The sequence below is a fragment of the Oncorhynchus clarkii genome, chromosome 23 (assembly GCF_045791955.1).
Source record: "Oncorhynchus clarkii lewisi isolate Uvic-CL-2024 chromosome 23, UVic_Ocla_1.0, whole genome shotgun sequence".
Classification (NCBI taxonomy): Eukaryota; Metazoa; Chordata; class Actinopteri; order Salmoniformes; family Salmonidae; genus Oncorhynchus; species Oncorhynchus clarkii.
Genome location: NC_092169.1, coordinates 15,807,419 through 15,821,756, shown reverse-complemented (window position 1 = coordinate 15,821,756; position 14,338 = coordinate 15,807,419). Strand labels below are relative to the sequence as shown.

General features: G+C 42.9%; 1 protein-coding gene across 1 annotated transcript; it reads right to left on the bottom strand.

Annotated features, from left to right (window-relative positions):
- Nucleotides 1–105: 105 nt before the first annotated feature.
- Nucleotides 106–13,976, bottom strand: LOC139381644 (zinc finger protein Pegasus-like). Its single transcript, XM_071125322.1, has 4 exons — nt 13,567–13,976; nt 6,138–6,306; nt 2,495–2,668; nt 106–2,296 (listed from the first exon to the last, which is right to left on the bottom strand). Exons 2-4 carry the CDS (start codon nt 6,268–6,270, stop codon nt 1,326–1,328), a joined length of 1,278 nt encoding a protein of 425 aa, XP_070981423.1. The 5' UTR covers nt 6,271–6,306; nt 13,567–13,976; the 3' UTR covers nt 106–1,325.
- Between the last annotated feature and the right edge of the window lie 362 nt (nt 13,977–14,338).

Genomic DNA, 14,338 nt, shown 5'->3' with positions numbered 1-14,338 from the left:
ATCTTATTCCATGTGCTAGCATTGAAATAGGTCAAATGTGTGAACTTCTGCATTCTGACAATGTCAATTCATAGATACCAAGAAAAAGGACAAAGGACAGAAAAGATCTGTTAGAAAACACTTTACTTAGAAATGTGTTAATATTCCTCTCACATAAAACAATTTGTCATCCAAGGGGACATGATGATCGCCAAAACGCTTCTACATTCACCTGCTCTATCAAGATACAACACATTAAACAAACTCCCTTACAAGTTCTTCCCCCCTGTTAACTTTCCCTTTACGCAACCCCTCAATCATTGGACGCCTGTAAGCATGGTGACATGCAATTAGTCCTAGAAACAGTAACCATGTTCTCCACAAATGTTGCTATGCAGACACAACAGTATCCAATACAAAACAACCCTGCTAAGGCAGTAATCTTCACTTCAGTATAATTTCAACTTCATTGACACAACACCTAACCGACCGGGAAATGTAGATTACAATGCTCAATAAATATCTAAGAAAGCACAGATCCCTAATATGCAATGCCTTGATTATATAAGGACAGAAGAAATCCAAAGGCATGGCATGTATGCTAAAACATGGCATCTCTGGTGCTACTTGGCAATTCTGGACTGAACGGGATTGACAAAAGAGAAAAGATATGGTGATAATGCTTTGACAGTAGAGGTATTGGATCTCACAATGACATATTCCATTTAAATGTCACAATATAACACGATGTATAAGGTTATGCTTTATTTTCCACAACACCCAATTAGCAAAAAGCTGATGGTTAAGGAAGGAAGGGCACGGTTTACAAATCCATCAAACGACAACATAACACCCGCATCTAAAGAAAACAAACAGCAAAAAAATTACGATGTCAAATGTACAAATGTAAAGTAATTGTGAATATGGTAGGCACTGTTGGAGGCATGAATGGTGCCGTCTTTGCACTCTGAAATGGTTTAGTGGGTTACGGTTAAAGCCGATAAACGAGCACTCTCATAAAATGTTAGCATCTATAACTACAGTATGTTAGTAAGGCTGAAAATGGTGTTCATGTTCAAAAACCCACATAAGGAATGTTTAACGATCAAACCGGTCAAGTGAGTTGTACCTCTAAACCACTCCATCCCTACACATTACATACACATGGGCACTGTCAAATGTTATTTTCTTTCCTGTAAAATCAAATTCAATATACAGAATTTGCAAAGGCTACATCATGTCCAATTTCAGAAAGATCAACAGCAATAAATAAAAATCAACATTATGGAATTAAATAAAAACACCTTCAATCATCTCCAGTCCTTCGTCACTGACCCGGTGACAAGTCACTGCTTATGCTGTCCCCTGGCAAAATGACAGGCAAAGTCGTATTTGCTCCTGCACTTGTGGCCACAGATGTTGCACTGGAAGGGGTTCTCGTAGCCGTGGCAGCCCATGTGGATGGTGTACAGGATGTTGTCAGGGAAGTAGATGTCACAGTGCTGGCAGTGGTGCAGCATCTGGGGGTCTTGATGCAACAAGGGCAGGCCCGGGACTGGTGTGCTGGGCTGGCTATTGGTGATGCTGGGGGTACTGGTGCGCCCGCTGTGCTCGCTACAGGGACCTGCCCCGGGGCTGCAGTTGCTGTGTGGTGGGGGCCTGGGCTCTGGGGTGATGGGGGAGGAGGAGGCAGCATGGGCAGTGCTGGCTGACGCAGCAGCAGAAGCGGTGGCTGGGAGAGGCTGCTGGATGAGGAAGGGCTTCTCGTCCACACAGGACTCTGCACCTGGAGATATGGGAGGCTGTTGGGTCTCGCCCTCAGCTTCAGAGGGTAGGTTGGCCAGTTGACCAGCCAGGGTGGAGAGCTGGTTGAGGGGGTTTTCCATGACCAGGTTGTGGTGGTGATGGTGGTGATTGTCCCTGGAGCTTCCATCTCCACCAGCACCCTGGTCGTCGTAGGTCTCCTGGCGCAGGTGGGGCAGTTCGTGGGAGTAGTCGTCCAGGTGCTCAGCCTTGTGCATCACCATGGAGGGGGGGCTGAAGTTGATGAGGAGCCGGCGACCATAGCCCAGGCTGGTCTTCTTCTGCAGGACGCTCAGCATCTTCTTGTGGGAGAGAGAAGAGCGAGCACCTTTCATGGGTAAGAGCTTGTGGCGGCGGCGCCGGTGGTGTGAAAGGTTGCTGCGGTCGCTGCAGCGGAAGGAGCACAGCTCACACTTGTAAGGCTTTTCTCCTGTGTGGGAGCGCATGTGGGCCTCTAGGTGGCGCTCATAGGCAGAGGCAAAAGGACACAGATGGCATCTGTGGGGTTTCTCTCCTGTTTAATCAGAGGAAAGAGGAAGAATAAAGTCTTAGGACATTTTAAATGTAATGTTTTTTTGCTTTTTGTCTGATAACTAACTAACTAGGCCTAATGAAAATAAAAGGGTGAAAGCTTTGTATAAGAGAAAATGCTCAGCGAGTGATCTTCATCTGGTAGCATCTGCATGGTGTTATCTGTTCTATTCAAGCTCACCTGTGTGAATGCGGATATGTTCAATGAGTCGTGCTGTGCCTCTGGTAGCATAGTTACAGTAACGGCACTTGAGTTTGCCGTCATATGTTCTCTCGAAGCCATCCACCAGCATCCCTGAGCCGTCATCAAGGGACATATCCGCTGAGGGGTGGTCTAATCCATTCTGACTGCAATCTGCACAGGTACAGGAATAATCACAACACAGGTTCAAGAGAAATATCGATATTTGTATTTATTTTGGATCCCCATTTGCTGCTGCCAAGGCAGCTCTTCCATGGATCCAGCAAAATTAAGGCAGGTATATATTTATTAAAGCATTACAATACATTCACAACATTAAGTGTGTGCCCTCAGGCCCCTAACTCTACTAACACATATCTACAACACAAAATCCATGTGTATGTGTGTGTATAGTGCGTATGTTATTGTGTGTTTGTATGCATGTGCCTATGTTTGTGTTGCTTCACAGTCCTCGTTGTTCCAAAAGGTGTATTTTTATCTGTTTTTTACGTCACATTTTACTGCTTGCATGTGTTACTTGATGTGGAATAGAGTTCCATGTAGTCATGGCTCTATGTAGTACTCTGCACCTCATATAGTCTGTTTTAGACTTGGGGACTCTGAAGAGACCTCTGGTGGCATGTCTTGTGGGGTATGCATGGGTGCCCGAGCTGTGTGCCAGTAGTTCAAACAGACAGCTCGGTGCATTCAACATGTCACCCCTCACAAGTACAATTAGTGACAAAGTCAATCTCTCCTCCACTTTGAGCCAGGAGAGATTGACATGCATATCATTAATGTTACCTCTCTGTATACATCAAGGGCCAGCCGTGCTGCCCTGTTCTGAAACAATTGCAATTTTCCTAAGTCTCTCTTTGTGGCACCTGATCACACGACAGAACAGTAGCCCAGGTGCGACAAAACTATGGCCTGTAGGACCTGCCTTGTTGATAGTGCTGTTAAGAATGCAGAGCAGCACTTTATTATGGACAGACTTCTCCCCATCCTAGCTACTGTTGTATCAATATGTTTTGACCATGACAGTTTACAATCCAGGGTTACTCCAAGCAGTTTAGTCACCTCAACTTGCTCAATTTCCACATGATTCATTACACGATTTAAATCAAATCAAATTTTATTTGTCACATACACATGGTTAGCAGATGTTAATGCGAGTGTAGCGAAATGCTTGTGCTTCTAGTTCCGACATTGCAGTAATAACCAACGAGTAATCTAACTAACAATTTCAAAACTACTACCTTATACACACAAGTGTAAAGGGATAAAGGAAATGTACATAAAGATATATGAATGAGTGATGGTACAGAGCGGCATAGGCAAGATGCAGTAGATGGTATCGAGTACAGTATATACATATGAGATGAGTATGTAAACAAAGTGGCATAGTTTAAAGTGGCTAGTGATACATGTATTACATAAAGATGCAGTAGATGATATAGAGTACAGTATATACGTATACATATGAGAAATAATGTAGGGTATGTAAACATTACATTAAGTAGCATTGTTTAAAGTGGCTAGTGATATATTTCACATCAATTCCCATCAATTCCCATTATTAAAGTGGCTGGAGTTGAGTCAGTGTGTTGGCAGCAGCCACTCAATGTTAGTGGTGGTTTAAGGTTTATTGAATGATTTCTCCCAAATACAATGCTTTTATTTAGGACTAACTTATTCCTTGCCACCCATTATGAAACTAACTGTAGCTCTATGTTAACTGTTGCAGTCATTCAGTTGCTGTAGTAGCTGACATGTATGCGGATGACAAAACACTATACATAGACACACTGGCTTTACTCGTTAGTAAAGACCGAAAAAAGCTGCCCTGGGGAATTGCTGATTCTACCTGGATTTCTTGGGGGTTTCCAATAAAAGAACACCATCTGTGTCATGTTAGACAGGTCACTCTATCCACAATATAGCAGGGGGTGTAAAGCCATAACACATACGTTTTGCCAGCAGACTATGATCAATGCGGCTTTTGACATTATGGAAGTCTAACAAAACAGCTCCCCCAATCTTTTCATCATCAATTTCTCTCAGCCAATCAGTAATTTGTGTAAGTGTTGTGCTTGTTGAATGTCCATCCCTATAAGCGTGCTGAAAGTCTGTTGTCAATTTGTTTACTGTAAAATAGTATTGTCTCTGGTCAAACACAATTTTTTCCAAAAGTTTACTAAGGGTTGGTAACAGGGTGATTGGTCAGCTATTTGAGCCAGTAAAGGGGGCTTTACTGTTCTTAGGTAGGGGAATAACTTTTGCTTCCCTCCAGGCCTGAGGGCACACACTTTCTAATCATTACACTCCACTCACATTAATGGTTTTTAGAATGATAACAGAATCATGCATGAAACAGTCTGGATAAAACTGTTTGAATCAGATAGTTTACTCAGAGGACAAGAGCAAGAGTCAGTTGACAGTCAAAATGGTGGTTTGTGTTGATACCATAGTAAGGCCTACCTGTAGCCCAATATTAGACCTCTGATTAATTATTTAATTAAAATGAGGTCTAAGGGCATTCCATAGCGACTGCGTTCGAGAGAACTCATAGTCAAATGGCTGTACCTGCTTAACAGCATGTGTCCAACATCCGGAGCTACTGATTGGAGTGCACCGTTTGTGTCGCCAAGCAGTGAACAATAAACTATTAAATATGGAAATGTTATTCTGTTCTCACTTTGCACACACACACACATTTCCTCTGCTTCCAGTCTGTGGTTGCCAGACAATCAGACTGTGTTACCTCTGGTTCACAGTCTGAGATGAATGCCATACATTTCCTCTCACAAGCTCTACAAACCAGAATGTTATTTTTTTTTAAAGTATATTTGAACTTACTTTACCGGTTGTTTGTGCAGTTGGTCCTTTTGCAGGTAGGGATGTGAGACAACATATCAACAGGAAAGTATAATTAAATAAAATTTTTCAAAGCGCTGGCAGTTCTTTCAGGTTTTCATCACCTGAAGCATGCGTAGAACCACGTAAACACGCGCACGAGCTCGCCAAGTATGCATGCACCTCGTACATGTATTTTCGTCTTAAGCGCATGCTTCATGTGATAGAAATCTCAACGCACTACCAGCACTTTGAAAAGTTGAATTATAAATTCCTGTGGATAAGTTGTCTCACATTCCTACCTATAAAAAGAACCAACCACATGGACAACTGGTAAAGTAAGTTGAAAAATTATTTCATTCAACATTCTGGCTTGTAGAAGTCGTGAAAGGAAACTTTCATGATGCAAATGCACATTTCTGCCCAACGTACAATTCAACATGGGGTCTTCAAGCTGCGTCTAGGGCAGCATGGTGCCCATATTGCAAGCCGGATTAGCTAAACAAAACAGGAGTGAAAGACAGGCGAGAACACAACATGGAATCCATGTTTGGTTTTGATCTGGAGGGGGTAGTAGCATCTAACAATTGGATTTAAATTATTTCCTGGACACCGCTCCGCAATGCAAACGACGACCTCCTAATCAGAACAGTCTACAAATTACGGATATAGTTTAGGAAGCGGGAAAAGTGTAGCAAACAGGAACGGTCGGCAAATAACTTGCAAGGTGGGTAAAAGTTAAAACCAGACCCGAGTTTCCCTCAGGTCTAAACTGGGCTAGGCTTACCTGCTGGTAGGTCGTCCATCTCTTTGACTCCACTGACGGAGCCCGAGATCATGTTCACATGTTGAGTCTGCTGGCTGAGATACTCTTGGAAGTCTTTGACAAAGTCCAACGTCTCTGGCTTTTCCTCGCCCATTGGAAGGTAGAGATGCTTTCAGGTGCAATAAATCAACTGTATCCATAACAGCACATGATGATGACAGTGTCAATAGGCAGACAGATAAGCGAAAAACAACATGACAATACATTGACATAACTTGTGATTTAGAACGCAGAGTTAATTTCAGTCTATGCTGCCCTTCAGGTCGTAAAGTTTTTGACAAGACATGGATCACCCTAGAGAACACTGCTACTCCAGTTGCTCTCTCTTCATCTGACTAGTTCTCTCTCATAGTCCAAGAGCATCTGGTCGTTGGAGTGGTGGCACAAGGCTACTCATTTCTCCTAACTAGAGATGCTCTCTCCTTTCCCTCTCTCACCTGTCCATCTACTCATTTTAATTCAATGCGGTCACTGTCACTTGTCCACTCAAGCTTGTCATCTATCACCCACTAGGTGCCCTTGGCGAGTTCCTCAATGAGCTTGACACCTTGATAAACTAATTTCCTGACGATGGCTCTTTGGCCCACCACCTCAAGCTCAACAAGATGGAGTTGCTCTTCCTCCGGGGAAGATATGCCTGCTCAAAGACCTCTCCATCACATTTGACAAGTCCAGTGTCACCCTCCCAGAGTGCAAAGAACCTTGACATGACCCTGGACAACACTGTGTCATTCTCTGCAAACATCAAAGTAGCGACTCGCTCCTGCAGGTTCATGCTCTACAACATCTGTAGAGTACGGCCCTACCTCACAGAGGAAGCTGTGCAGGTCCTAATCCAAGCAATTGTCATCTCCCGTCTGGACTATCACAACTCGCGTTTGGCTGGGCTCCCCGCTTGTGCCATCAAACCTCTGCAACTTTTCCAGAATGAACTGGCTTCCAGTCGAAGCTCGCATCCACTACAAGGCCATGGTGGTTGCCTAAGGAGCAGCAAGAGGAATTGCCCCTCCCTTCCCTCAGGCTATGCTCAAACCCTACACCCCAACCTGAGCACTCCGTTCTACCACTTCTAGTATCTTGGCTCTCCCTGGAGGGCAGCTCCCGCTCATCCCAGTTCAAGCTCTTCTCTGTCCTGGCTCCCCAATGGTGGAACCAGCTTCCCCCTCAAGTATGGTTGGGCGATAATGAATTAGAATGTATGTTTTTGCGCAATATTCTAAATGCCTGTAATCGGTCTCATCTCCTTTGCTCTTCTATGCTGTGTGAACCTGTATACAACAAGATTGTAACTTTAAAAGTTGTGGGGCTTGCTAAAGCTCTTTCGTATTTTTGTGGTAGTGAAATAAGTTTAAAAAGTTGAATTTCAATTATATTATTTTAATAGTGAAATCCTTTTGAATTCCCATCGATAGTCAGTAGTAGCGGTCAGTAGTTGTGGTCAAAAGTTGGTGAGACAACATGGTAGTTATATGGTCAGATGTGTGGTTGTGGTCTGTAGATGTGTGGTTGTGGTCTGTAGATGTGGAGTTGTGTTCACTAGATGTGGTCAGAAGTTGTGTGGTTGTGGTCAGTAGTTGCTGTCAGTAGCTGTGGTAAGCAGCTTTGTGATTGTGGTCAGAAGTTGTGTGGTTGTGGTCATAAGCATGGTTGTGGTCACTAGATGTGGTCAGAAGTTGTGTGGTTGTTGTCAGTAGTTGTGTGGTCGTGGTCAGCAGTTGAGTGATCAGTAGTTGTGTGGTTGTGGTCACTAGATGTGGTCAGAGGTTGTGGTCACTAGATTAGTGGTCAGAAGTTGTGGGCAGTAGTTGTGTGGTTATGGTTAGCAGTTGAGTGATCAGTAGTTGTGGTCACTAGATGTGGTCAGAAGTTGTGTGGTTGTGGTCACTAGATGAGTGGTCAGTAGTTGTGGTCAGGAGTTGTGTGGTTGTGGTCAGAAGTTGTGTGGTTGTCGTGCATAGTTATGTGGTTGTGTTCACTATATGTGGTCAGAAGTTGTGTGGCCGTGGTCTGTTCTTGTCAGTAGTTGTGGTAAGCAGCTTTGTGATTGTGGTCAGAAGTTGTGTGGTTGTGGTCACTAGATGTGGTCAGATGTTGTGTGGTTGTTGTCAGTAGTTGTGTGGTTGTTGTCAGTAGTTGTGGTAAGCAGCTTTGTGATTGTGGGCAGAAGTTGTGTGGTTGTGGTGACAAGATGTGGTCAGAAGTTGTGTGGTTGTAGTCAATAGATGAGGTCAGCAGTTGTGTGGTTGTGGTCAGCAGTTGTGTGGTTGTGGGCAGCAGTTGTGTGGTTGTGGTCAGCAGTTGAGTGATCAATAGTTGTGTGGTTGTGGTCAATAGATGAGTGGTCAGTAGTTGTGGTTGTGGTCAGGAGTTGTGTGGTTGTGATCAGGAGTTGTGTGGTCAGAAGTTGTGTGGTTGTGGTCAGTTGTTGTGGTCAGTTGTTGTGTGGTTTCTGTCAGTAGTTGTGGTAAGCAGCTTTGTGATTGTGGTCAGAAGTTGTGTGGTTGTGGTCACTAGATGTGGTCAGAAGTTGTGTGGTTCTGTGTGTCAGTAGTTGTAGTCAGGGGTTGTGTGGTTGTGGTCAGTAGATGAGGTCAGAAGCTGTGTGGTTGTAGTCACTAGATGTCTGGTTGTGGTCACTAGATGTGGTCAGCAGTTGTGTGGTTGCGGTAAGTTGTGGTCACTAGATGAGTGGTCAGAAGATGTGTGGCTGTGGTCAGAAGATGTGTGGTTGTGGTCAGAAGATGTGGTCAGTAGTTGTGTGGTTGTGGTCAGCAGTTGATTGATCAGTAGTTGTGTGGTTGTGGTCACTAGATGTGGTCAGCAGTTGTGTGGTTGCGGTAAGTTGTGGTCACTAGATGAGTGGTCAGTAGTTGTGTGGTTGTGGTCAGCAGTTGATTGATCAGTAGTTGTGTGGTTGTGGTCACTAGATGTGGTCAGCAGTTGTGTGGTTGCGGTAAGTTGTGGTCACTAGATGAGTGGTCAGAAGATGTGTGGCTGTGGTCAGAAGATGTGTGGCTCTGGTCAGAAGATGTGGTCAGTAGGTGTGTGGTTGTGGTCAGCAGTTGATTGATCAGTAGTTGTGTGGCTGTGGTCACTAGATGTCGTCAGCAGTAGTGTGGTTGCGGTAAAAAGTTGTGCGTTGTGGTCGTGGTCAGAAGTTGTGTGGATGTGGTCAGTAGTTGTGTTTTGTGATCATTAGATGTGGTCAGCAGTTGTATGGTTGCTGTCAGAAGTTGTGTGGTTGTGGTCAATAGATGCGGTAAGCGGTTATGTGGTTGTGGTCAATAGATGTGGTAAGCCAGTGTGTGGTTGTGGTCAGCAGTTTTGTGGTTGTGGTCAGCAGTTGTGTGGTTTGTGGTCAGTAGATGAGAGGTCAGTAGTTGTGTGGTTATCCTCAGAAGTTGTGTGGTTGATGTCAGTAGTTGTGTGGTTGTGGTCAGCAGTTGAGTGATCAGTAGTTGTGTGGTTGTGGTCACTAGATGAGTGGTCAGAAGTTGTGTGGCTGTGATTACTAGATGTCGTCAGCAGTAGTGTGGTTGCGGTAAAAGGTTGTGTGGTTGTGTTCACTACATGTGGTCAGAGTTGTGTGATTGTGGTCAGAAGTTGTGTGGTTGTGGTCAGTAGTTGTTTGGTTGTGGTCAGAAGTTGTGTGGTTGTGGTCAGAACAGATGTTGTTTTGCTATGTTTTTAGGGAAGAACGCTATTTGCATCCATGATCTAGCTAGCTTTTTTTTATGACCAGCACTGTAGGTGCGCAAGACAACTTTACCAGCCTCATAGGATAGTTGTGACATGAAATACGAGTGATAGTGTAATCAATGTGTAATAACTACATGAAAAATGTATCAATGCTTTGAATTATTGTGACATGCAGTCATATTCAGGTCCTGATTGGTCAACAAGCCTATTAAAACATGTCAAATAGTGTTATTTGATGTGTATCTTTTTTGACACTCCTCAAAAGACCCAAACACCGTTTGATCACAACTACACAACTCCTGACCACAACCACAACTACTGACCACTCATCTATTGACCGCAACCACACAACTGCTGTATGACGTCAGCATGCCACTTTTTGTCACTCTAAAAACTCTGGCAAACAGCAGTAACTTTCTATTGGTAGAAACTATTCCAAATAGGCTCTTTCCAATCAGAGGGGTACAGCCCAACCTTATTTTAAGAGACAGGAAAACTAGCATTGCATGGCAACACAGCTGCCTTTTGGCTAAAGAAAGTGTGAGAAACATGCTAACGCACAGTAAGTTTGTGCTTTAATATTAACTAAATACTGCACTCTGGCCCATAAAATGACTTTGCTAGATTCTTGATAGTGTTATTAGACAAAGCAAAGAAAGTGAACTTTAAAACATGTAGTTTTATTGGAATTTGCAGCTCTTGTTGGTAAATAATTAATCTGCTAGCTTTTGACATGATTTACCGCAGCTATAAAGAGTGCAGTTGATGGGTTACTAAAACAGCTCTATCTACAGATTGGTAGATGCCATTCCTAATCCGTTTTCGGATTTGACAAACAGAGAAGTAGGGGAAGTTGGAAGAAAATGGTAATGCAGCTGTACAGTAAGATCCATAGTGAATATTTTGGTTCCGCAAACAGATATGAATAGTAGAGAAGTAGACGAAGACTCCAACGTTTTGGGGTAGTAGTCAAAACGGCAGCTGTTTGCAAAAAGATTTTAGCAAGAGTGAAACCTCTTGCTTCCCCTCTTTCTTTATGGTTTACACCAAGCCCTCCCCTGCCGCTTAACTCTACCTACATGTACAGTCGTGGCCAAAAGTTGAGAATGACAAATATTAATTTTCACAAAGTGAAAGTTTGTATGTTGGCAATTTTGCATATACTCCAGAATGTTATAAAGAGTGATCAGATGAATTGCAATTAATTGCAAAGTCCCTCTTTGCCATGCAAATGCACTGAATCCCCCAAAAACATTTCCAATGCATTTCAGCCCTGTCACAAAAGGACCAGCTGACAACATGTCAGTGATTCTCTCGTTAACACAGGTGTGAGTGTTGACGAGAACAAGAATGGAGATCACTCTGATTGAGTTCGAATAACAGACTGGAAGCTTCAAAAGGAGGGTGATGCTTGGAATCATTGTTCTTCCTCTGTCAATCATGGTTACCTGCAAGGAAACACTTGCCGTCATCATTGCTTTGCACAAAAAGGGCTTCACAGGAAAGGATATTGCTGCCAGTAAGATTGCACCTAAATCAACCATTTATCAGATCATCAAGAACTTCAAGGAGAGAGGTTCAATTGTTGTGAGGAAGGCTTCAGGGTGCCCAAAAAAGTCCAGCAAGCGCCAGGACCGTCTCCTAAAGTTGATTTAGCTGTGGGATCGGGGCACCAACAGTACAGAGCTTGCTCAGGAATGGCAGCAGGCAGGTGTGAGTGCATCTGCACGCACAGTGAGGCGAAGAGGATGGAGGATTGGAGGATGGCCTGGTGTAAAGAAGGGCAGCAAAGAAGCCACTTCTCTCCAGGAAAAACATTAGGGACAGACTGATATTCTGCAAACGGTACAGGGGTTGGACTACTGAGGATTGGGGTAAAGTAATTTTCTCTGAATCCCCTTTCCAATTGTTTGGGGCATCCGGAAAAAAGTTTGTCCGGAGAAGACAAGGTGAGCACTACCATCAGTCCTGTGTCATGCCAACAGTAAAGCATCCTGAGACCATTCATGTGTGGGGTTGCTTCTCAGCCAAGGGAGTGGCTCACTCACAATTTTGCCTACGAACACAGACATGAATAAAGAATGGTACCATTACATCCTCCGAGAGCAACTTCTCCCAACCATCCAGGAACAGTTTGGTGACGAACAATGCCTTTTCCAGCATGATATAGCACCTTGCCATAAGACAAAAGTGATAACTAAGTGGCTCGAGGAACAAAACATAGATATTTTGGGTCCATGGCCAGGAAACTCCCCAGATCTTAATCCCATTGAGAACATGTGGTCAATCCTCAAGAGGCGGGTGGACATACAAAAACCGACAAATTCTGACAAATTCCAAGCATTGATTATGCAATACTGGGCTGCCATCAGTCAGGATGTGACCCAGAAGCGAATTGACAGCATGCAGGGGGGATTGCAGAGATCTTGAAAAAGAAGGGTCAACACTGCAAATATTGACTCTTTGCATCGACATGTAATTGTCAATAAAAGCCTTTGACACTTATGAAATGCTTGTAATTATACTTCAGTAATCCATAGTAACATCTGACAAAAAATATCTAAAGACACTGAAGTAGCAAACTTTGTGGAAATTAATAAGTGTGTCATTCTCAAAAAACTTTTGGCCATGACTGTACATATTACCTCAACTAACCTGTGCCCCTGCACATTGACTCAGAACCGGTACCCCTTGTATTATAGCCTTGCTTGTTATTTTACTGTTGCTGTTTAATTATTTGTTACTTTTATATTTTCTACTGATCTCTTCTTTAACACTTTTTTTTCTTAAAGCATTGTTGGTTAAGGGCTTGTAAGTAAGCATTTCACTGTAATGTCTACATCTGTTTTATTCGGCGCATGTGACAAATAAAATGTGATTTGCTCTAACCACTGCCGTCCGTAATGCCTGTTACAAGAAGTTGAATGTGCATTATGCATGGTTATAGTTGAATTTGTAATAAAAAATGTCATTTTCATAGACAGACTTCAATGCCAGATCAGTGATTATTGCAACAAGAAAAATAGCAGGTTAAACTATTTTGATAAAATAATTAAATTATTAATGGTTATGGATTATATTTAGCCTGGGTATAACTTCACAAGTCCTGAATTCATTAGATTATTGCTGACTGTTTGAAATGCAGTATATCTGACCTTTAATTGTACAATACTTATTTTGAGAATTAAAAAACAGAAAATCTAGATATACATCGTTAAGTTAAAAAAAAAAACAAATCGATATGATTTTTAGGCCATATCGCCCAGCCCTACCCTGAAACTAGGACAGCAGTGTCCTGCCCATCTCCCGAAAGCACCAGAAAACCTCTTCAAATAGTATCTTAAATAATCCACCTCCTCACTTCAAACCTCCCGTCCAAAAAAACATTTCCTGAACCAACACTTGCACTTAACTTCCTCTCCCTTCTTGCTCTGTACTTTCTATGCCTGTGATTGTCCCACCTACCAGTAGCTAAGTATCTTAAGATGAATGCAATAACTGTAAGTAAAGTCTGCTAAATGACAAAAAAATGTTGCTAAATGACAAAAGAATGTTGCTAAATGTAAACTTTAGCAGGTCCTTTTAGCTAGCCAATGTCATCGACAGAACATCGATTCCACCATTGATTGCTGGAACACTCAGCTGGCCAGGTAACCAAGGAGCTAGCTTACTAGCTAGCGAATCAACTTACCTTTTCAAAATGTAAACAAATTGTTAGCAAGTATTAATATGTCTCTAGCCAGCTAGTGAAAGACAGACGATTATTCGTGGCAAACTCAGTAATTGACCGGTGACGACAAGTGTCCAAGTGACTGATCAGTTCCGTTGAAATAGCGTTCATGTTGTTGTTGCTAACTTCAGGTTAGCCAGCTGGCTACTGTCTTTCGACCTAAACAACTGTTCCGTTTACATAGGCATCACTCGACTACGGCTGCATCGAGTTCCTATGGCGAATAGCTAAGCGTGCTACAGAATCAGTCGGTTGGTCTCTAATCACATAAATGTGCAATATAGAGCTAGCGACGTTATCTGAATCAAAACAATGAAGCAATTTGTGGAGGTGAGAGTTCACCCAGTGCACCCGCGAAATTCGTCCCGCCTCAAGGTGCAATAATTGCGCGAAGAACAGTTCCTAGGAAATAACTGCTGTAGTATCTCACGTACTGTGTACCTCAGTGGATGTAGCCCACCAAAGACACTTTTAAAACTCTGTGGTAGTACAGCAGGGTGAGTTTAATTATTTCTCAAGATCTTATTAAATACAAGCAGACTGCACTAATCAACTAGATGGCACATACATCTTTCCAAACTTTGTTTTGCTGTCAGTGCCAAATAATAGTCACCTGTAATTGACCCAATTTTGACAGGCTTAACATTGCATTCTGCTGCATTCATTGCATTATTATTTAATTTAATTGTGTAAACTGTTGCTTTAATTTGTCAGTGTTCACTAAATATAAAAT

Coding starts and splice junctions, on each gene's coding strand:
- LOC139381644 (XM_071125322.1), bottom strand. CDS start 6,270: ATGGGCGAGGAAAAGCCAGAGACGTTGGACTTTGTCAAAGACTTCCAA. Junction 2,669..6,137: donor GATGGACGACCTACCAGCAG/GTAAGCCTAGCC, acceptor GTACCTGTGCAG/ATTGCAGTCAGAATGGATTA. Junction 2,297..2,494: donor ACATATCCGCATTCACACAG/GTGAGCTTGAAT, acceptor CTGATTAAACAG/GAGAGAAACCCCACAGATGC.